General features: G+C 41.9%; 1 protein-coding gene across 2 annotated transcripts in view; it reads left to right on the plus strand.

Annotated features, from left to right (window-relative positions):
* DOCK5 (dedicator of cytokinesis 5) overlaps positions 1-23,501 on the plus strand; it is a 188,526-nt gene that overhangs the window by 104,984 nt on the left and 60,041 nt on the right. Inside the window, exons 7-19 of one of the 2 annotated variants that reach the window (XM_089692497.1) lie at positions 337-472; positions 553-710; positions 1,056-1,137; positions 3,620-3,749; positions 5,739-5,811; positions 5,897-6,039; positions 11,560-11,685; positions 11,786-11,910; positions 12,034-12,132; positions 14,306-14,378; positions 15,420-15,523; positions 19,847-20,015; positions 23,199-23,296. In XM_089692497.1, the coding sequence (XP_089548623.1) occupies positions 337-472; positions 553-710; positions 1,056-1,137; positions 3,620-3,749; positions 5,739-5,811; positions 5,897-6,039; positions 11,560-11,685; positions 11,786-11,910; positions 12,034-12,132; positions 14,306-14,378; positions 15,420-15,523; positions 19,847-20,015; positions 23,199-23,296 (1,516 nt within the window). Of the gene's footprint in view, positions 1-336; positions 473-552; positions 711-1,055; positions 1,138-3,597; positions 3,750-5,738; positions 5,812-5,896; positions 6,040-11,559; positions 11,686-11,785; positions 11,911-12,033; positions 12,133-14,305; positions 14,379-15,419; positions 15,524-19,846; positions 20,016-23,198; positions 23,297-23,501 lie in introns of those variants that run through there. The other variant, XM_089692498.1, reaches the window with a different exon arrangement.

A 23,501-nucleotide genomic window follows, 5' to 3' on the forward strand; every position in this document is an offset into this window, starting at 1 on the left:
AGCGCCGGTGGTTTTTATTACGCTATGTTTTCAGGGCACCAGATGTTTTATTGGGGCATTATAGAGGCATGGGGTGCACTTTCCCTGTGGCTCACTCCTCCCCTGGTCGCAACCTACTTTTGGGTCGTGACCCTTTATTGAGAAACATGGCCTTAGGGGGATCTGTATAGTAATATATGTGGTGCCCACTATTCAGACTAAGATAAAATTCCTTTCAGGAGATTGATTTCAAGCATGCTCATCTAGATATAGATGTTTTGGTTTGGTTGAACTCCAGTTTTACATTTGAAGACTATTTTTATTTGTATTGTTAACATTTTGATGCTCACCTGGCAGAATACTGGGCTTGGACCTTGTTGTTAGAGATGAAAATGGAATCATTCTAGATCCTGATGACACCAGTGTAATTACCCTGTTCCGCTCGCATGAGATAGCATCAAGGCGGATTGATGAGAGGATCCAGGAGGAAAAGGTGGAGTTTTAAGCATCATATTCTAAAGGCCATTTTTAAAGGTCTTTGTTACTTAACCAGTTGTTCCTATTCTTTCTCAGTCTCAGCTGCAGCCTCTTGATATCCGCAGTCCAGCCATGCTGCATATGGCTCATACATACACCTTATATGTGAACTTGAAGAACTTTGTGTGTAACATGGCAGAGGATGCAGAGCTCCTCATGTGTCTGTATGACCCAGACACCTCCCATTTCATCAGGTAAGACTAGTGCTGGAAGTGCACAGTAATCCCTTGGGTCTGTCCCCTACTTTACAAATGTACCAGGAAGCCTTTGATGTTCCCAACACATTGCATTGTGGGATGCAGACCTGAACCCTAAACTTCAGTGGGTATTTGCATATGGTAAGCTTCTTGCTTAGATGTTCAGAGCCCACAGGTTTACATATTCATACTGTTTGTATAGGTAATGTATCTTTTAGTATGAGTTTTTGATTTGTCCTAATTTCTAGTTAGATATATGTTTTTAAGGGACTGTTATTTCTAGCTTTGTATTTGCATGTAGTAGAGATTCCTGAAAACTCTGTATAATTTCTTTATCTGCAGTGAAAACTACTTTGTCCGCTGGAGTAGTTCCGGTATGCCCAAAGAAATAGAGAAGTTAAACAACCTGCAGGCAGTGTTCACAGTGAGTGGTGTCCTCCTTGGCCAACTTGATCCTCTCATTGCTGTAGTAACCCAACATGATCTCATTTGTTGTATCATTTGACTTCTCTTATACTTCTTATTTCTATTCCAATCTTATGCTGGCCATACATGGCTTGAGGTGTAGAGAGTAGTTGACATAAACTACATAGGCATTATCCTCCCTTTTATCTTTTGCTATTCCTGCAGTCTAGCCAAGCTTCTTCTTGGGGTGCCATTGATGTCCACCTCCACTGAATGCTTACTAAAACCAATTTATCAGAGGTCAATGGCACAAAAACCCCTTGCAATGGCTTCTGGTAGGAAGAATGCCACTCTTACAGTGATTGGTCAGAATGTCATTCTTACAGACAACTAAAAGATCATTTGTGTCATGCTGCTGGCTTTGCCAAATGACATTGGTCTTTAACTGTGGCTGGCTCTTATCTGATGGTCCTTGCATGGTCTCAAAGAACCCCTAGCAACCTATGGAGGGACACTAGTTTGAATGACTGCTATGGGCTGCCACAGGCCAGGGAGCTGGCCTGTCTTATAGATGTAGACTGGGTGAATACACAGTGTGCTTTGGAAAGCCATTAAAATCAGATGATGTCCAAGGCTGGTCTGGTATTCTAAGTGTTACATTTTAACTTTACTGTATCCTCACTTGGCTCTTGTCCTAGTACTTTGGGGCCTTGCTGATTACCATGGAAGAAGGAAAGGCCAGCACTGGGCCCTGTGGAATTTTCTTAATTGGCGCTTATTTCTTTAAAGACCCTTGGCTTGATCAACTTAAGAATTCATACATTGCTTGCAGTAACTGCACTTGTATGTAAAATGATAATCTTTGCTGTTGGGTCCAATAAAGATGTGTAGCACTGCTAATGGCCAGTGTACAGGATGTGAAAGATCCCCTTTTACACACAGTACATTCTGCCTAATTATAAGTTGTATTATTTACTGTAGAGGGCTCTGTAAGAGGTCACAATAGTGGGACTCCCTGGTCTAGATAGTGGACTTGTATCGCTATGCCCCTTTGGAAATTCTTTATTATGGCTGCCTCATGTAAATGGCTCTGGAAATGGCAATGCAGAGATTTTACTACCAGAATGCCTTAGACATATAACAAACGGTTAAAGTAGTATTTTCCAGAATATACCTGAATCTAAGAGATTTTTATGGGGTATAAGAACACTTACATTGCAACTCATTGCTAATCATTTTTGGAAATTGTCTGCTGAATTAAAAAAAAAACAACCAAACAACCCATGTGTGGCCATCATGATACCAGCTGTAGAAATCCAATTTTGAGAAACGTCAATTTTAATATTGTGCCTTTGAATTTGGTCTCCTTGGTCCTGGCTATTCCTTTTTTATACTCTTTCCCAGCCCTGAATGTTTCTTCCTCCTCTCAATCAACGTTCCTGAGGTTCTTCACCTGTTTAAAGTAGATACAAACCATGACTGAAATACATTTTTGCAAAAGTACTGTGTACCATAAACATTTGCTATTCACATAAAATGCTTGATTAAACTTTTTTTTTCAACTTTTGTTGCATTCCAGTGGTGCTGACCTCCTGAACCCTCTTTGCATCCACTGTATGTCTATGCACACTCTTGAGATTTCTCAGGACAGGGTTTTTTGATGGTGGCAAGAGTGGACCATGCCTGTGTAATGTATGCTGTAAGTCCACTTGTAGTCTCTATTGAAATCCTATGTGACAAAGTGACAACACAAGGACCACGGCTGGAAGATAGGCACATGGTGTTGTCACTCTATACCAGGAAGTTCCTGTACAAGGTGTTTTTATGGCAGGATCACTTAGTATTCTTTTGTTGAAAGGTGCAGATTTGTCAAAAAATATATTCAAAATGCCCTTTTTTTTTAATGAAATAAACCTGTTAAATTTTATAAGAGATTTTAATGATTAGGTTTACATCTGCTTTAAACTCATTCAACTTCTTCTTCAGCTCTGCTTTCATTTATCCACCAGTTCTTTTTCAGTAGTAGAGTTTCTTCTATATCTTCTATTCAATACAAGTTCTTAGATTTTCTGCACCACATCATCCTATTGTCTTCTCACCCGCCACTTCCAACCCCAAACCTTCCTTGGGTGGTGTTCTCTGTGCCTTCCATTGTTTCTAGTCATTAATCTAACTTTCCTTTTCATTCTTTCACTACCTCATTCCATTTTGCATCTATTTATCTTTTTTCTTTGTCCCAAAGTCTTTCATCCATCAGTGACACTCTTGCTGCTGTCCTACATTTTCTCACCATACTATGATAGCCATCAAGATGCAATTTTTTTTTTTTTTGTTTCTAATTCTTGGGATCCTTCTTAGTCTTCCTTAGTGCTCTCCTTTAACATTATTTACCATCATATTCTCTGTCTTTTCATTCTTTACTTTTCTGCCACTCTCCTTGCTGATCTTGAACCACCTCTATTTTGTTTCTTCATTCTAGTTTTGACCTCTCTCCTCTTCAGGACCTCAGTAGCCTGGATCTGATTCGTCCCCGGATCAGCCTGGTGTGCCAGATAGTTCGTGTGGGACACATGGAGCTCAAAGATGGGAAAAAACACACGTTTGGCCTCCGAAGGCCTTTTGGTGTTGCAGGTAACAGCACTGATGCATTTTGTAATATGTTTACCTTAACTTCAACCTGCCTAGTTCAATTATGGCATAGCAAAGATTTCAGCAAGCTTTTCAGATTTCCAATCTACTTGATTTCTGTTGATATTATGAACACACTTTTCTTATGAGCCAGTGATATTATAGTATAGGTTCTGTGTGAAGGATGTGATCTGTATAGACTTTGTTGCACAATACCACGGGTCTGCTTTGCTCAGTGGTAGCTAATTTGCCTAGCACAAGCTAGAGGGAAGTTGAATAAAGTATTTTTTTGGTGGGACATTTCACAATGATTGTTTAGCACCCCACTGACACTTCGGTGGCATTGTGCACCTCCAGAGGCAGGAACGGGTCAGCATTTCACCCCAGGGCTGAGTCAATGGCTAAAATGGGGACTGAGAATAACATTGAGCACCAGTAACTTTTGCCTTTTTAAAGATTTATTGCAGAACAGTCAATAAGGTGAGTGATAGGGGTTCTAGATACCACAGCTGATGACTTACAGACTCTCCAGTTCCAGATCCCGCTTCATAGTGCCAGAACCATTAACCCGACCCAGTGGCACTGTAAGCACATTTCCTAAAGTCTGTGTGGTCTTCAAGTGAGTCACCAGGCCCCTTTGAGAAATCAGCCTTCCACCTAGCTTTCTTCAGCAAGGGTCTGCCCCTGGGTCTTCTCTTTGGTACAGCTTCATCCATCACCAGGCAGGACAGTTTCAGGACCACTTCCAGGTCAAGTCCATAGCTTCCTCCATTACCAGGCAGGATAACTTCAGGACCACAATCATCATGTCAGGTCCCACACAAGCTTTGGGCCGAACCAGTGCTTCATCCAGCATCACCTCCCAATGCCTCAGCCTGGGGGAAGAGACAGCACATGGGATGCCCCAAACATTTATATCCTCCCCCAGCATGCACCTGTGACTGCACTTCCTATTGGGTTGGCTGAAGGAAATATAAATATTCATAACTCCGGTATGTTAGTGAATTCTCATTCTGTTGTCAGTGGTACCAGTTATACTTACTGTTAGCAGTAAGAAACCATAACCAAACTTAAACTTAGGGAAAGACCAAGTAAAATAACTACACAATCAATGTGGGCTAACTACCACCCATCCAAAACTAAATTTAGATTGTAGTCCCTGTTTAGAACAAGGATGCTAAAATTTTCTTTTCCCTCATAAAATGAATTTACATTTATTCCACCTGTCAAATTTTATAATGTAAACAATCTTTGTAAAAGGTACTTACTGACCACCATGGCTTTTTTTTCTCAGAGAATAGGTGTGGGAACTCCTCCTGAGCCACCACTTGTCACCCCCACTCCCCCATCTCCGAGCACTGTCCCTTGGTTCCACCCACTACCCACCTCCCAGTTCCAACCCTTTTAGAGAATACAGAACCAAGTATCCTTTTTGATGCTAAGTAAACTGTATGAAGTTTTTTGAATGACTCCAGCAACAACAGACCCCCGCAACAATAGATGCCCCCCACAACAATGGACCCCCACAACAAAATACCACCCCACCAACAGTTGATCCACCCCAGCAACAACAGATCTTTCAGAATCCAGCATCAATAGAGCTCTCCCTCACCACTGGATCCCTCCCAGCAACAATTGACCCCTGCAGCAACATAAGAACCCTCCCCAGCAACAATAGATTTCCCACTAGCAACAATAGACCCACATAAAAAAAATAGTTCCCCTGCAGCAACAATAGTTTCCCCAGCAGGCAGAACTGCTGGGGAAACTCCAGAACACCCCAGCACCTCTTACCATTACATACATTCAGTGCTGGAGGTGGCAGAACTGTGTTCCTCCCCATGTTCCAAAAGCCCTGTTAACCAAAGATGGATAAAAAGTATCTGTGGGGGAGGAGAGATTGATAATACAAGTACCTGTTGGTCATAAAAGTACAGGTACTGAAAAATGTTATTTGCTTTTCTGTGGCAAGTAATTATTTATCTTTTACAGTGATGGATATATCTGATGTTATACATGGGAAGGTGGATGATGAGGAGAAACAACATTTTATACCTTTTCATCCGTAAGTTGCCATTTTGTTTCATAGCAGACAACATTTCTGAGTAATTTACCAGGACACTTATCTCTGAACATTATTTCCTCCTCAGGGTGGCCAAAGAAACTTACATCAGCCAGCGGCAACTTATCATGTCTCCTCTGAGCTCTTCACGGGTATTGGCTGAGAATGAGCCTCTCCCCACCATCTACAACAAGGTGATTGCAGCCAAGGAGGTCAACCACAAGGGACAAGGTATTGCACCTTTAACGGAGGAGACTAATGCAAACTTCTAGAAACTGTGGTTTTAAGACTATTGAAAGCTGTTGGGTATGAAGGGCTGCAACAAAGAGGTGCCTGCATTTACCTTCAGTATCTTTCAGTATCTCCTGCTTCTCTGAAATGCCAGGGTGATCTGATTGAAGCAAGCTTCAGGACTTACACCTATAGTGCTGAAACATGGCTCTCACCTACATACTTCCACAAACTGTTATTGGACAGTGAGTCAGACCATTGAAGGGCTTAGTGGCATGCTGTGACACTCTCAAAATGAGTGAAAGCATTGTCTTATCAGAACCAGAATGAGTGAAAGCATTGTCTTATCAGAATCAAAATGAGTGAAAACATTGTCCTATTAGAACTGCTCAGTATTACTGATACTGAAATCTGCTGCACTTACCTACAGACCAGGCCGTGCTAGACTATTTTACGCCCTAGGCAAGACCAGCAGCTTGTGCCCCACCCCCCCAAAAAAAATAAAAAAAATAAAAATGTTTAAAAACTGTAGAAAATATGAAATCAACAAACAACACATGAAACTGCTACATTTCTTTTAATTTGCAAAAATAAGTGCCATAAGATGCCACCAGCACCAATATTTAAAGAGAAATATATATTAATCAAATATAATTTAACTGTATTAACCAATCAGACAGAGAAACAAAAAAAAGTTACAAAACTCCACAGTGAACAGTAGCTGCCAGCCGACTTAGAGTAATGGACTGAGTCTGAGAGGAACACTAGGAGTGGCAGCTCAGCTGCTACACTGGTCCCAGACACCTGGCATCGTCCTCCCCCTCTGCTGCCCCTCCCCTCATCTGAAGGATCATTCATGATGTGGCAGCGTCACACACGATCAATCAGCATCTTCACCCTTCACCCTGACCGTTGTTCGCCCCCCTCCTCCTCCCATCACCTCCATGACCCACCATCCTCCTATGGCTGCTGCTGGGGTGCGGAGTCCAGGCTGTGGCTCTCAGTGAGGACAGGCGGCCTCCCAGCACTACACTGCTTCTCTCATACACATCGGGCCCCAATCATCCTACTCACAATAGGGTTCAGCCTGCAACCAGAGCACACCCGTGCCTATTGATTGGCTCCAGCCGTGTAGAAGAAGGCGGGGCCAGTGCTGGACACACCCCATTCAGTCACTAGCCGACTCCCTGTTACAGCTGGAGGACCATGTGTGTCAGTGTTTGTACCGGAGATGTACGAACCGATCCTCCTATCAGAGACTGCTGTCCACCCAGGGTCCTGGGCTAATATACTCACTTCCCATCCTAGGGGGAGCCGACATTTAAGTGCTACATGGAATGCCGCTATATATAGTGGCTGCCTAGTTTGCCTAGTGGAAGCACCGGCCCTGTCTACAGGTACCTCTGTATGCGTGCATTTCATCCCAGCTAGCAGCATTCAATATACTTAATGTAACCGTGTCTCTTTAAGCCTAAAGTGATGATCAGACCAGTGTTAGATGCAGCAATTGGTATGCAATTAGAACATTCTCCTACTGGCATTTGTGGGGCTCTTGGCAGGGGGTCAGAACTGCCTGACAAGTACCTCTGTTTTGATGCCCATCTAAACAGGATCTTATATCATTTATCCCAGAATGCAATAGATAAGGCAGAATCCTCAACAGTTACCATGATCTCATAACTTGTCTTGAATCAAAAGTAGTGCTGCACCTTTATACACTATGCCTTAAGACACGTTTCTGGTTTTAAAGTGAAGACTGTGCAGTGGAGAGGTTGTAGTTGCAACTAGAGGGCATAGATTACTTTCAAAAACAATCAGATCAGATGGAGTTTAGGGGTTGGAAACCAAAGAAAAATTTTACAGATAACTGACTCAGTGTACACATTCATAAGGGATTTTATAGGACACACGTATGCCTGCACTGGGTATTCAATGCTGCAATAGTTATCTTTGTTTATTCCACCTGAGACCCCTAGGACATCATCACCAAGTGCTTGACCAGGACATGCACTATTCCACAGCCACCTCCGAGAGAGCTGTCCAGGTCTGCACTGCTAAACACGTTCTCAACTCTACCCAAGTAGTAGCTGTTTACACAGGTGTAGTGCAAACCCCAAGCTGGTCCTGCTGTTTTGTCCAAGGTTCTGTTCCATAGTGGTGCACGGCAGCCAGGCACACAGTAGTTCCCCCAGTCTCTGAACGCAATAACCAGGCTGCAAGTGTCTTATTGAAGTTGAATGTTAAACATGGTTGGGGTTTAGGTTGAGCCTTAGAATACTCCAAATTTAGTGCAAACAGAGGACACTCACTGGTAATGGCGAAGCTCTTCGAGATGGATCTCTTGTAATGGGAGGTAGTGGACATAGAGCTCAGGGGACTCCCACTTGGAAGCAGCCCTAAGCCAGCAACTCTGGAACAGTCTCTCAAAGGGTTAAGCATCAACAGTCCCCCTTGGATCTCTCTCTCTCAGGTCTCACTGTGTCCCTGTGTACATGGATGCCTCCTTCAAGTACCAGGCAGTCCCTGCACCGTGAGCCTCCAGGCCAGATCCTCAGCAGATTTTCTCCAAACTGTTCTCAGCCACTTAGCGTTAGGCCCCCAGCGATCCTTGACCTGGGACCTTGTTGAAACTCCTGCAATCTTCAGCTAATCTGCCCAGAAGGGCAGCAGCCCATCAGACAGGGTCTTCTCCACCAGGACAAGGACTCTGCTGCTACAGGCCCCAGACTATTTATGCATGCCAAAGACCCTTGCTGATCATCTCTTTGAGCTGCATTTGCTGAAGCTGTATGAATATTCAGTTCAGGGTCTACCTCTCCCAACCCACTATATTCCAGAACCTGCTAGAAATGAGGGGGTTGTTAAGCCTGCAACCAACAGGTCCCAGAACAGCCAAAAGCAATCAAATACAGCTCCAGTGGCTACAGAGGAGCCAAAAACCAAACTAACCTTAATCCTACCAACCTAACTGGGGGGTGCTACATAGGGTTTATAGAAAAGGTGTTTGGACATAAACCTTTTTCTTCATTAGCATAAACTGTATTGAGTACCGCATGAACTGTATTTGCAAGGAACTATCTCTGCAAGTCATGACAGAAAGGCTAGTGGTCATTTCACACCTCAGCATTTATGTGCATTAGTCAACAGATGAATGGAACACATTAAAAATGTATGCAAAACTCACTGTACCTAAAATGGATGGCCTTTTGTTCTTTTCACTAATTGGTATATACCAAACTCATCCAGTCATATGTTATTCGCTAAACAGTTTTTTTTGTAGAAAATCTGACACATTGCTACTACATACTGTTTGCAGTGCACTCAATCACAGATGGACTTTCTGGAAACGGGTGACATATTTGCTAAATTATTTACAGTATATGTATGGCATTCCAATATATTCCTGAGATATGCATATTATGTATAGAAGATGAGGAACTCATACTACACTAGAATATATTTCAGAGGATTATTATTTATAGCACACAAAGCAATAGCCATCAAGTGGATGCAGCCTTTGGCGCCTACAATAGCTCACTGGTTATTTCTAGTCAACCAAATACTCTTATGCAAAGGTTATTTATGGAAATAGAAAGTGCCCTCTAAAGTTTCTGAAAATCTGGGCTGCATGGCGTAGTTCTTCCGTCACTCATAACCTAGTCAAGAACCCTCGACGCAAGCTACCAGTATGGGGAAGGTAGCAGTCTATGTGCGTTTCTGTTTTGTGATTGAAAGTATGAGAAAGAGTCACACGACACAGTGGTATGTTTTCAAAGTTAGTCTAGTGATAAAGTTGCTAATTTCATGTAATTTTTGCCTTGCTGACTTTTGAAATTTTGTACAACTGATATGTGATCAAACAGAATAAAAAATCTAGAGCTAGAAGTACTAACACAAAAAACATGTAAATAAGGTATATGTAAACCCTCACCTTGTGAAACAACCCATTCTATTTAAAATGGAAATGAAAGGCAAAACATTTGTCTATAGATATAAAAAATTATTATAAACATTGAGCTTCCCAGTGAATGGTTGTGCAGGTGAAAAAGGGGGGTGTATGTGTGTCAGGTTAAGTCTGATTATTGGAGGAGAGCACAGCTGTGAACTGAACATGCTGTGCTCTAATGCCTAGTGTGGTCAGTTTTTAATAGGAAAGCAGAGAGAATGGATGGAACATCAGGGATTTCACACAAAGGAAGCAATACACAGAGAACAGGATACTTTTTCATACAAGTACATGGTGCAGCAGGCACATATCTGGAATATGTTGGCATTACATATTCTTTAAGCTGTGGACATACCACATGTATGTATATAGGTTTATAAATCTATATACATGTGTGTTTGTGTGAGAATCAGAAAAGCTGATTGCAGAGTGTTAGGTCTGACTCAGCAGGGGGTGTGTTGGATCTCTGCAAATACACCACTTTTTTCAAACAGAGAGTTATGGGTCCTTCCAGTGGCGTCCCTAGGGGGTTGCGGGCCGCACTGGGTGACACCATCCAGGAGCAGGATGCCAGCAGAGCTTCTGGGCTCTGTGAAGGTCCTGGCCAGTTATTGGGGTGATCCCGGATTCCCAGCACAGTGACCGCTGCCCCCGATTTAACTGTAAAATGAGTATCCCGTGAAGATATGTATCCCCTGAAGCAACTGCGCATGTGCCAGTTTTAGGCCGAAGAAGCCGATCTCCGACTTTAGCACAGAGCTTCCACAGTTAACCCCTTACAGGCTTCAAACCGCTGAAGCTGATCACTAGTGGTTGAAAGATCAGTTTATCCCATATAGGTTGAACCTATGCGGGGTTAACTGATTTTGCAACCCATAATTCGCAGCCTGTAAGGGGTTAACTGTGGAAGCTCTGTGCTAAAGTCGGAGATCGGCTTCTTCGGCCTGAAACTGGCACATGCACAGTTGCTTCAGGGGATACATATCTTCACGGGATACTTATTTTAACGCTACACCAGCATTGCTCCTTCCTCTCTGGAGGGGAGACACCACGTGTTACCGCATCAGGTGACACCAACCCTTTGGGTCCTTCTCTGCTGCATGTTGGCAGGAAATAGGCTTTTCTACTAAGGCTGTGGCTGCATTCTAAAGAAAACAAGCCCACAAGACTTCGAAAATCTTTTGTTTTGAAGTTCAGTTTGGCTTTTTTCCAGTTCAGCTTTAAGTAGGATGTGACCTCAAACTTTGCAGTGCTTACTGGCACTGGTTTATTAAATATGCATTGTAAATTAAGTAATATCATAATGTTAAATGCTAAATGAACTTACCAATCAGTGAAGGTACATTTTTTAAAATTTTCTTACAAGTACATGGTACAGCAGGCACATGTCAGGAAGATGAAATGTTGGGTTTGCGTATTCATTTATAATTTGCCTGGAACAACCAATTATGACCTATTGTTATTTTTCTTGTACGAACTTGAAGCTTCTTCATGGCCTCAGAAATGCCTCCACTTTTTCAACTTCATTTTCCTTAAGTGAAGATTAGATACTAATATATTTATTACCCTCCCAGGGCTGTGGGTTTCCCTTAAGCTTCTCCCAGGAGATATCAGTCAGGTACAAAAGGAATATTCTCACCTAGTGGATCGATCTACTGCTGTGGCCCGGAAAATGGGATTTCCAGAGATTATCCTGCCTGGTATGTGTGTCTCAACATACGAGGTTAAAAAAATTACTCTGTAGAATTTTAATAGCTGGCTACATTGAATTTTTGAATGTTTTCTTTCCTCCTTTTACAGGAGCTGTTCGTAATGACATCTATGTTACTCTGATCCAGGGAGAGTTTGATAAAGGCAAGAAGAAAACCCAGAAAAATGTGGAAGTCACAATGTCTGTGCATGATCAGGATGGTTCAGTGTTAGAGGTATCGCTGTCTTATATTTGGTTGGTCACTGGTCAGGTCTTATAAAGTCATAATGTGATCTGCTGTTTCCTTTCTGAGCAGGAATCTCTGTTACTCATTAAAATTCATGTTTGTTGATTCCAGAAAGCTATCGCTCCTGGAGCTGGGCAGGAGGGGCTGCCAGAATACAAGTCTGTTGTGTATTATCAGGTCAAGCAACCATGTTGGTATGAAACCATCAAGGTAAATTATTCTTTTTTCCTTTGACGTGTAGATTTTTTCAATCTTGAAATTCTTAAAAATATAAAACTATAAACTGTTCTATTTGTACAATGTATGGATTTCACTTTCTGTAACTGAGACCCATTCCAGTGTTAACATTTTTCTGGCACAGGGTCATATGGGCAGGGTCATATGGGCAGTTCAGGCATCCCAGTGTGCCTTCTGCCTTTATTCCTGAGAATTTAGCAGCAAGAGCAGCTCCCTGATCACACATCATCTCTAACTGTGTAGTAGATCCATATTTTGCACAGTATCGCATCTATAGCTTTAGCGCAGCTCATGCTTTGTGACAGCTGGTGATAACACCATAGAGGCGTCGGTGCTGTGCAATTTATCTTTTATCAACTTACAGTGCTTTTTTGCATACTTTAATAAGTGGTTGTTCTGGAAACTTTGTCCTGCCTGCAAAATGGCTGGAGTTTTCTTTTTAAAATGTACTGTAATTCAGTCAATTATTCCTGCAAAAGAGGGAATCCCATATATAGATACAGGCGCACCTCGGTTTACGAATTTAATGCGTTCTCCGGGACGTTTCGTATTGTGAAAAATTCGTAAACCGAAACGCAGTTTCCCATAGGAATGCATTGAAAACCAATTAATCCGTTCCGGAGGTCAGAGAAAAGTAAAAAATAAGTGTTTTATCTGTTCAAAACTCTTTATAAAGTGCACTTTAAAGACTTAAGTAATGCACAGGCACATGATTAAAAATTTCCAGAACGGCTCCAAAATTTGATGCAAAAACCGCTTCAACATCTCCACATTCGACACCACATGCTACCCACAGACTCCAGCATGCACAGGGCCAGCGCTATAAACCTCCCAGGCACAATTCATCCTGGGGAAACTTGCTTTATATTGCGAAAAAAATTTGTAAATGCATTGAAAACCAATTAATCCGTTCTGGAGGTCAGAAAAAAGTAAAAAAAAAAAAAAAAAAGTCTTCTGTTCAAAACTCTTTATAAAGTGTACTTTAAAGGCACGGGGCCGGCGCTATAATCCTCCCAGGTGCAATGCATCCTGGAGAAACTTCATATTGCGAAAAAAATTTGTAAGCCGTGGCAGTATTTTCAATGGATTTTCATTCGTAAACCGAAAATTATGTTAACCGAGGCGTTCGTAAACCGAGGTACACTTGTACTGCATTGGAGTCATGTGCCATAGACTATATCATTACCATAGGTAGTATGTGTGGCACTAAAAGGGCCGCCGAGGTTCTTTCCCAGTAGATGCACCCGCAGCCAGGCACACAGTCATAGTCACTCTTTTGGCTCAGTAATTAGTCTAGGGGTATGCTTTATTAAAAACTTGGCTGGGTGTAGGGTATTTGTGGGATACTCCAGCAACAGTAAAGTGGAACTTTAGGCCAAAGTTAAAAATAAGTGAACAGGCAGAAAAGACATGCTTTGACATTAAAGATACTTACCTGCCTGTCCTCCCCTGTACAGTGCACTGCGTACCTCACCGTCCAATTTTGGCAATGCCAAATCTGACTAAACTTCTGCACATGCGCCAGAGTGACGTTCTTCCCACCCAGCCAATGGAAGCATCCGGCAATCGGGACCCAGAAGCAGGCAGCCCAAAGATATCAGAGGCCTGACGGGGGAGTTCAAGGATGCTACCAGTGGTGTATTTAGGTTTTGTGCTGCCCTAGACAACCCCTCCTCCCCGGTGTAGAGAGCCTGACACCAACCAACACCCTGACCCCCTCGCCCCCTGTGCAGAGAGCCTGACAGTGACCCAACAACACCTCTGCCCCATCATATCCCCCCACTGGAGAGAGCCTTTCACTAACACCCCCCCCCCCCTTGGTGACAGAGAGAGACACTCAGCTTTACAGCTCTGGACATCACTGGAAACGACAGTCAGGCTCTGCATACACCATCAAGCAGCCGCAGTCTCTCTGATACCACCTGGTCCCCATGCTGCATATGTCCCTTTTTGCAGGGGGCAGTGCTGCCCTCCTAAAAATGCCACCCTAGGCAAATGCCTTTTGGTAAATACGCCCCTGGATGCCACATCGCTGTAGCGAAGGTGAGTATAGTCTTCCTATAAGCAGTAACTTGAGATTTCAGTTAATTTCTTTCTTTCTTTTTTTTTTTTGTCAAGATGCATCATTTTCCTCTTTTGTACACAGGTCTCCATACCAATAGAGGATGTCAGCCGCTGTCACCTTCACTTCTCATTTCGGCACCGTTCATCTCAGGAATGTAAGCCTCTCTTTTCTGCTAACTCTGATGTTGCTTCAGCAAAGTATGTTATAGGCTGTTGTTGTGCCTAAAATGACCCAAAAAGCTCAAATGGTATTTGGACTGTTGGTAACATATGGACTGTAAAAATGTATTTCCAAAATACCCCAATGTATATTATGTTGCTCATCTATGATTAAAGTAGAACTATGGCCTGCTATGAAAAAAAATAGGTGCTACAGCACTGCATTATAAGTGCACCTGCGCTTACAGTATTCCCCTGAAAAGTCTCACAAATGCCTGATGATGCTTTCAGTTATTATTATCATACAGGATTTATATAGCGCCAACAGTTTGCTCAGCGCTTTACAATATAACGAGAGACAATACAGCAACAATACAGTTCAATACAAGAGGGTTAGGAGGGCCTGATCCTGGGAGCTTACAATCTAAGAGGGAGGGGCTGCTGGTACAAAAGGTAGTAACTGTGGGGGATGGACTGGTAGGAGGAGTAGAAGATTCCATTATTAGCTGAGGGCAGGATAGGCTTCCCCGAAGAGATATGTTTTCAGAGATCGCCTAAAAGTGAGCAGAGTAGGCGATAGTCTGATAAATTGGAGTAGTGAAGTCTTTTAAAGGCAGCTTCTTGTGACAGTATAGCAACAATGTTGCACTGCTCCTGAATTCAGAGAACACACATGCTACACTCATGTAGGCTGTGCCTGCTTGTACTATGATAGAATGAAAAAATGTCACTATCAGCATTTTGTCGGCTAATTCACAAGCCTGTAGCTTGTCAAACAGCACCTTGCTATACCTCGCTGGCCTACTATTTTATGGGTTGACAGCCCTACTTCTGCTACTGAAATTCTCCCACTTTGAGCTGCAGCATCTGGAAGGGGAGCGTGTGAGACACAAATGAAAGATGATTTGGCTCTGTCAAGGAAGGTGAAGGAAGTCTTTTTTTGTGCACTTAATATGAGGCTTGTGCATCACATATTAAATGTATTTGAAAGTTGCTAAAATGATTGATGTGAACTCTCCTTTATCCTTTTACTTCAGCTCGTGACAAATCGGAGAAGGTGTTTGGAGTGGCTTTTGTTAGACTGATGAACCGGGATGGCACAACACTGAGGGACGGTTTTCATGACCTCATAATTTACAAGGTGACTATTATAACTGTGTGGACAGGTTGTGTCAGGATGGACAACACAAAAATAAACGTTGCCCAAAGCAACCAGTCAGGTTATAATTTTGATTATATATTCTGAAGAAGAGTGATGAGTCTTCTAATCCTGTTCAAACTGGTTGGGAAATTTTTACAAAACTGTTAGAGATAAAGTACACAGTTACATAATTAGCTAGGCTAAAAAAAAGACTAATATCTATTAAATTCTACGTCCCACAAACCCTAACTGTTCTAAATTTTCCAGAACAATAAAAGACAAAATCTTCTAGCACAGAGGTGTCTGTTGGCCAACTGGAAAAAAAACAATTGTCTCACAAGCAATTGGATGATGTGCCTGTATGAGTTTTAGTGTTTTTGTTTTTTTTTGGTTTTCTCAGATATTTCCCCAGGTAATCTTCTGAATTACTCACGTCCTGTCCCTGAGTGGCTACACTCACTCCTGTGTATCTGTGAAAGGAACCATGGTAGCCAGGCTGGACATCAAATGTGTCTTCCTTTATTAAAGTGGAACTACATTACAGCTGAGCACCACAAACCAAAAACGCTATTTAATTTGTAATATTCAAAGCAAACTCCCCAAACCATCCACATCTCCATACTTTATTTTGCTGAGAAATCCCTTTGAAAAGCACCCCCTAGCATTTTCGGCCATTACTATCTTGAGTAAGGACAGATGATTAATGTAGCAATAACTTCCTGGAATTCTTCTGCTCTTAGCTCAGGCATGCAAGCAGGAGGGGTATGCTTAGCTTGAAAAACCCCTCCTGAAAACTCCTGGGATGTATGACATAATTTGCCTAGGCCTGGAAACCAGAAAGTAACTAGAGACGCCTTAAAAAAAAAAAAAATTTAAATACATAACTATTATATACTTTCCTATTTATTAATGCTAGCAGCATAAGATTACAAATATTATTATTATTATACAGGATTTATATAGCGCCGACAGTTTGCTCAGCACTTTACATTATGAATAGTCCACTTCCACTTTAATCTTCATTACATGTAGGGTAATCGGATTAGTAGTTTATACAAGAAAGATATGATTGTTTTTGTTTCCAGTTCAGCTCACGGGTAGTGACAAGGACACTGCATTTTTAGCACAAACATTTTTCTCTTACGGTACCAGATTTTTGTTCAGTTGGTACAGTTTTCATCCAAAAATATATTACAATACATGACATCACTTCCGAATTTTTATTCTGTCCTACGACAATTCTCGTAACTTTAGTTACCTTTTCATTATTGATATGAGATTAGCATGCAAAAAAAACTGACAATCATTCATCCAATATTATAAATATTGGAATATTACAAATAAGTTACTATGATATACTTTCCTATTTACTAATTCTAGCAGCGTAAGATTACAAATAGTCAATGTTGTTTGAGAGAGTGAATTTCCACTTGAGCCTGGGTTTACACTGATGCAGTCCAGGATTCGCAGCGTTTTCTGTGCGAATTTCGCACAGCGTCAGAATCGCACCTCGTTCATGCGAACCGCTGCGGGTGTGTATGTTAAGTTAACAGCACCCGAAATCGGTTCGCAAAACACGGTGCGATGTGCAGAATCGGATCGCATAAGTGTGAATACCCATGCGATCCGATTCTAGTGCGGACCCAAAAAAGGGTCCTGCACCTTTTTTGGTGCGGATGCGCTACGATTTGAGCCATACTATATATATATATATATATATATATATATATATATGGCTCCAATCGCATCGCACACAATTCACATGTGATTTGAACAGGAATGCGGTGCAGTTCCTGTGCGAATCGCATGCGATGTACCGCACCGCATGAGTGTGAACCTAACCTTGATCTTAGTTTATACAAGAAAGATTTGATTGTTTTTGTTTCCAGTTCAGCTCACGGGTAGTGACAAGGACACTGCACTTATCAATGGGTATTTTCTGTACTTGCTATAAAATGGTCTAATGCCCCGTACACCCAATAAGAAATTCTCTCAATATAACCCTAATATGCTGTAATAAATAACCGTAAAAAATGTGAAACAAATTTTAATACAATAAGTAAAAACCCCCCAAAAAATTATATATCCAAAAAAATATATAATAAAAATTTATAAGTCACTCGTGTCCAAAAAAAATATAATAAGTCATTTCAATCTTTGATTCCAATAATGAAAATTTCCGGATCCTTTAATGACGAGCCCTCCTATTGGCTCCCAAAGGAAATGTGAACCTCAAAAAAAGCAAACTCATATAATGCATTACCTTTATAAGATATAATTTAAATACTCATAAACAATATGCACTTTGCAACTTCAATAAAAAAAAAAAACCGTGACATTTAAAGTGAAAAGTGAACACAGTGTAATAACCGTGATTGTGCGTCACTCTGTGAATAAATTAATCCAAGTGACCATTCAATGTAAACTTCTAAAGTGATGACATCTAGGAGAAGATGGTTGATGACATCTTAAAGAGTGTTACTTAGGCTTGGAAGAACTTCGTTGGAGCGTGGTGCATATTTCTGCAGCATTATTAAGGCGTTTTTTGGTTGTTCTTTTGGTAAGGGTATTTATGCCTTACACTTTAGAAGTTTACACTGAATGGTCACTTGGATTAATTTATTCACAGAGTGACGCACAATCATGGTTATTACACTGTGTTCACTTTTCACTTTAAATGTCACAGGTTTTTTTTTGAAGTTGCGCAATGCATATTGTTTATGGGTATTTAAATTTTATCTCATAAAGCTAATGCACTATATGAGTTTTCTTTTTTTGAGGTTCACATTTCCTTTGGGAGCCAATAGGAGGGCTTGTTATTAAAGGATCCGGAAATTTCATTATTGGAATCAAAGATTGAAATTACTTTTATTATATTTTTTTTTTACACGAGTGACTTAAACATTTTTATTATATTTTTTTTGGATATATAATTTTTTGGGGGTTTTTACTTATTGTATGAAAATTTGTTTCACATTTTTAGGGTTATTTATTACAGCATATTGGGGTTATATTGAGATAATTTGCACTTTCAAGAATGAAAGTTAGACCTTTCATGTTAGAGGGTGTAGTTTTGGGGTCTAGATTTAAAATAAGAAATTCGTCTGAAATTTTTCGTACGAGGACCAATCGTCCGATAATCGGATCGTTAGTATACAGCTTTTGAGAGCTGCTCACGACAATTTGTGTGACGATATCTGAAGGGACAAGTGCAAAATTTTTCTCGTACGATTTTCGTTTATTCAGTACAGTAGTTGTCCAAAAATACAATACAAATACATGACATCAGTTTCAAAATTCTTTTCTTTCGTACGAGAATTCTCATATCTGTAGTAACCTTTCAATTTCGATGTGAGACTAGCAGGCGAAAAAACCCGAATGATTGTTCAATATTCTCATCGTGTGTACGGGGCTTTAGCCTAAAAAATGAAAACAGTCAATCACATGGCAGCAACTCAATGCATTTAGGTATTTAAACGGGGAGAAGACAATTTGCTGAAGTTCAAACTGAGCAACAGAATAGGGAAGAGAGAGGACTTAAGTGACTTTGAACGTGGCATGATTGCTGGTGCCAGACGGGCTGATCTGAGTCTTTCAGAAACTGTTGATCTACTGGGATTTTCACACGCAGCCATTTCTAGGGAAATCAAGACTCATCAGACCAGACAACGTTTTTCCATTCTTTTTTTCAATTTTGGTGAGCCTGTGCGAATCGTAGCCTCTGTTTCCTGTTCTTAGCTGACAGGAATGGCACCTGGTGTGGTCTTCTGCAGCTGTAGCCCATCTGCTTCAAAGTTGTACTTTCAGAAATGGTATTCTGCATACCTTAGTTGTAACAAGTGGTTATTTGAGTTACTGTTGCCTCTCTATCATCTTGAACCAGTCTGCTCACTCTCCTCTGACATCAGCAAGGCATTTTTGTCCACACAACTGCCACTCACTGGATATTTTCTCTTTTTCTGACCATTCTCTGTAAATCCTAAAGATGATTGTGCAGGAAAAATCCAGTAGATCGGCAGTTTTTGAAATACTCAGACCAGCCCGTCTGGCACTGACAACCAAGTCTGTTAAATCCCCTTTCTAGCCAATTCTGATGCTCGGTTTGAACTTCATCAAATTGTCTTCACCACGTCTAGATGCCTAAATGAATTTAGTTGCTGCCATGTGATTGGCTGATTAGCAATTTGTGTTACCAAGCAATTGGAACAGGTGTACCTAATAAAGTGGCCGGTGAGTGTGTATTGTGCATGTTTTGTCTTATGTTTAGGTTATAGCTGTGCAATATCCGTAAAAGTGTGCTGACATTTTGATTTAATATTTTAGGGTGACAGCAAAAAGTCAGATGATGCCAAGCTTTACCTGTTGCTCCCTGCGACTAAGGAGGAAGAAGAGGAAGTCCGTTCTCCAAGAGGACATGCACCCTCCCTCACCCCCACGAAGGATAGCTTCCGATTAAGCACATTGATCTGTTCCACTAAGCTCACACAGAATGGTGAGGAAGAGCTCATCAGGGTTAATGGAGAAGCTTTTTTTGTGCTCTGCTGTCGAATTTGAGAGTAGCTGGAAGTTATATTCAAGTGTTTTACTATATCTATACTACGAAATAGAAGAGTCTCTTAAACCATGAAGCAATGCAGGTTATTTATGACTGAGATACTCTATACTTTATATATATAACTGAGTATGGGTCTATTATTCAGAGAGTTTGGTGACTTTTTACTATTACAATTCTGCACCTTCTGTGGCCAGCCTACAGATCTAGCTGTGGCTAAGTGGAGTACTCCAGAAATAGTTGTTTAGATAAACGTATGTCCATTACAACTAGTAAAGATTAACTATTTTCCCCAGGTGTCCCTAACTTCAGACTTGAATGTTAAGTAGTCCCTAACACTTAAGCCAACCCCAAAGGTAAACCCTTAATCGCCATCTAACTCTTAAAAGAGAAGTTTGGCTCTTTTTTTTTTTTTTTCCTCCTAATTATACCTACCTAGGTGGATGCAGCATTGTTACGATGCTGCACCTGTTCCCCACCAGCTCTAAAGGTTCACATATGTGCGGGTGGTGCGGCTGCTGATCCGCACGAAAATCCTTGCAGCCGCACCACCCGCACAGAGGAATGCGGACACCCGGGCGGGCGCCATTAGTTCTAATGGCATGCCGCCCGCACTGGAAAACAAAACCGTACTGGGAACCAAGGTTCCTGTGCGGACGGCATTTTCAGAAGAAGTGCAGGGACTTCTTCCCTGCGTGTTACGGGGCACGGCAGTCCATTCAAATGAATGGGCTCTTGTGCCCGCGCAAAACGCGGCCCGCATGGCTGCAGATATATGAACCAGGGGTAAGGCTTGGTTCACATATGTGCGTGTGGTGTCGCTGTGGATCCACATGGAAATCCATGCAGCCGCACCACCCACACAGAGTAATGCGGACCCGCGGGTGGGTGCCATTAGTTCTAATGGCCTGCCGCCCGCACTGGAAAATGCAACCATACTGGGAACCGAGGTTCTGGTGCGGGCTGTGTTTTCAGAAGAAGTGCAGGGACTTCTTCCCTGCATATCACGGGGCACCAAAGTCCATTCAAATGAATGGGCTCTCGTGCCCGCACAGAATGCAGCCCACACAGTCGCATATATGTGAACCAGGGGTAAGTGTGAGAACTCAGCGATCATATGACCACTGATCGCTGAGTTTCACAGCCACTTTGAGCAGAGAACGGTGATTGTCAGTTTTTGGCACTCTTTTCTGCCCCCCCAGCACTCACTGGAGTGCTGGGCTGTGGAAGAGGAGGGAGCAGCTGGCTCAGGTTCTCAGTGGATTGCTGAAAGACTGAGCCAGGTGATGCTCCAAACTGGGGTGGATTCCGACTTGAAAGTGACACACGAATTTCATATCCCAGTCGAAAGTGCCTGATCCAACACGCTGGATTTTGTTTAGAAAAACAAAACAAATGATGGCACAGTTGTATGCATCATTTTTGTTTTTCGATCAAAGAACATTTCGTTTTTGCCTTGTCTATGGCTGGCCTTAAGCCTAGTACACACGACCAGAAAATCGTACAAAAAATACCGCTTTTAAAGCGATCGTACAATAATCTGACCGTACACAGCTTTCGTCTGAAATTATTCAAAGGAACTAGCACAAAAATGTTTCTCGTGCGGTTACCAGATTTTTGTTCATGCAGTACAGTTTTCATCCAAAAATACAATACAAATACATTACAATACATGACATTACTTCCGAATTTTTATTCTGTCCTGTGAGAATTTTTGTAACTTTAGTTACCTTTTCATTATTGACATGAGACTAGCATGCAAAAAAAAAAACCTGACAATTACAGGGCATTAGGGTGTTCAGTCACAGGTGCTGCTGCTTCTTGCATATTGATTTCCTCTATTGATTTTCTTTCCTGCAGTGCGCAGCTGAATAAGAGAACTTTAACTGTGCATGGTAAAAGAAATTCTAAAGGTGTTTTTTTTTTTTTGTAAAATATCAAACATGCTATACTTGCATACGGTGTGCAGTAGTTTTGCACAAAGCAGCCTGGATGCTCCTCTTCTCAGGTCCCCCACAGGCTCTCCTGGTTCCTCCTGTCGGGTACCCCCACAGCAAGCAGCTTGCTATGGGGGCACCCACTGCTCCGTGTATCTATTCACACATGGAGCCATGGCTTGGCCTGCCCCCTCTCTCTCCCTATTGGCTGACTGGCTGTGATTGACATCAGTGGGAGCCAATGGCCCCTGCTGGCTGTCTCAGGCAAAGAGAAGACAGAGACCCCAAACAGCCGAGCCTGTCAACTACATCGCTGCATTGCGATGAGGCTCAGGTAAGTATTGAGGGGGATGAGGGCACTACTACACACAGAAGGTTTTTTACCTTCATGCATAGAATGCGTGAAAGTAAAAAACCTTTAGCCTTTACAACCACTTTACCTTCAAACATGATAATTAACCTGACCTTTAAAGTGAAACTAAGCCTAAAATGAAAATAAATGTGAGAAGACCGCTCTTTATTGCAGAAAAGATATGATATGTCTCTTCTGCACTAAGAGTCGGTTACCTGCCTGCTTGCAGTCTTCCAATGAATGCACACTGTGTTGCACATGTGCAGCTCAGGATGCATTCAAGGCTGAATTCAGCTGGGTCAGAGTACCAGAATCCCGTGCACATACTCATGATGATAAACACCCCCCCCCCCCCCAACCATTCGCGAATCAAGATCTTTAAAATCCGGCACCCCCAGAGAAGTTAAAAAGACTCAGTGAGGGATGTAACGTTACATTGTTGGAAGTTGAAGGTAAGTAACTTGCAGAGTTTAGTTCTGCTTTAAAATGTACCTGTAGAGGATTTTTGTAAGGCTTATTTGGAATAGCATTACTTCCAGGTAAGTCCAGTTGCTTCTGTTCCCTCTGTATGCATCCCCTGCACACCTAGACTTGAAGTGTCAGTAACAGCCAGCTTCCTAGCTGATGGCTATGACAATGCCCACTCCCCCAACCTGCATGCCTAAGTGCCTGTGACATTGGACTTTCGGCTTATGGTAATGGCATTGGCTTGACATCAGTCTGAGACACTTGTAAGATCATTCAGAATTCATTAGCAGGTGCATTTGGCCTGACCTTTCTTCTAGTTTAGGCCCATAACTAAACTTGTCTTTTTTTTCAATTGCCCCCTGGCAGTGGATTTACTTGGCCTGTTAAATTGGCGATCAAACCCCAGGCCTACTTCCCAAGCACTCAGGAAACTCATGGAGGTGGATGGAGGTGAGATCATGAAGGTGAGTGATGAGCTGGAAGTTTGGAATTCTCATGTTGAGCATAGTGATATTTCCCAGTGCGAGTTGTACAAAGTCACAATATTTATTTCAGGGGCAGATCAATATTTTTGCATGTAAATCACATTTCCCCTTCACTTTAATATGTAGATGTTTGTTTGCAAAGCGTAGGTTTATATTTTGAATGATCACTTTGCTGGTTGGTCAA

Source organism: Staurois parvus, unplaced genomic scaffold (genome assembly GCF_062004578.1).
Source record: "Staurois parvus isolate SC_StPar_1 unplaced genomic scaffold, SC_StPar_1.0 ptg000586l, whole genome shotgun sequence".
In the NCBI taxonomy this organism is placed as follows: Eukaryota; Metazoa; Chordata; class Amphibia; order Anura; family Ranidae; genus Staurois; species Staurois parvus.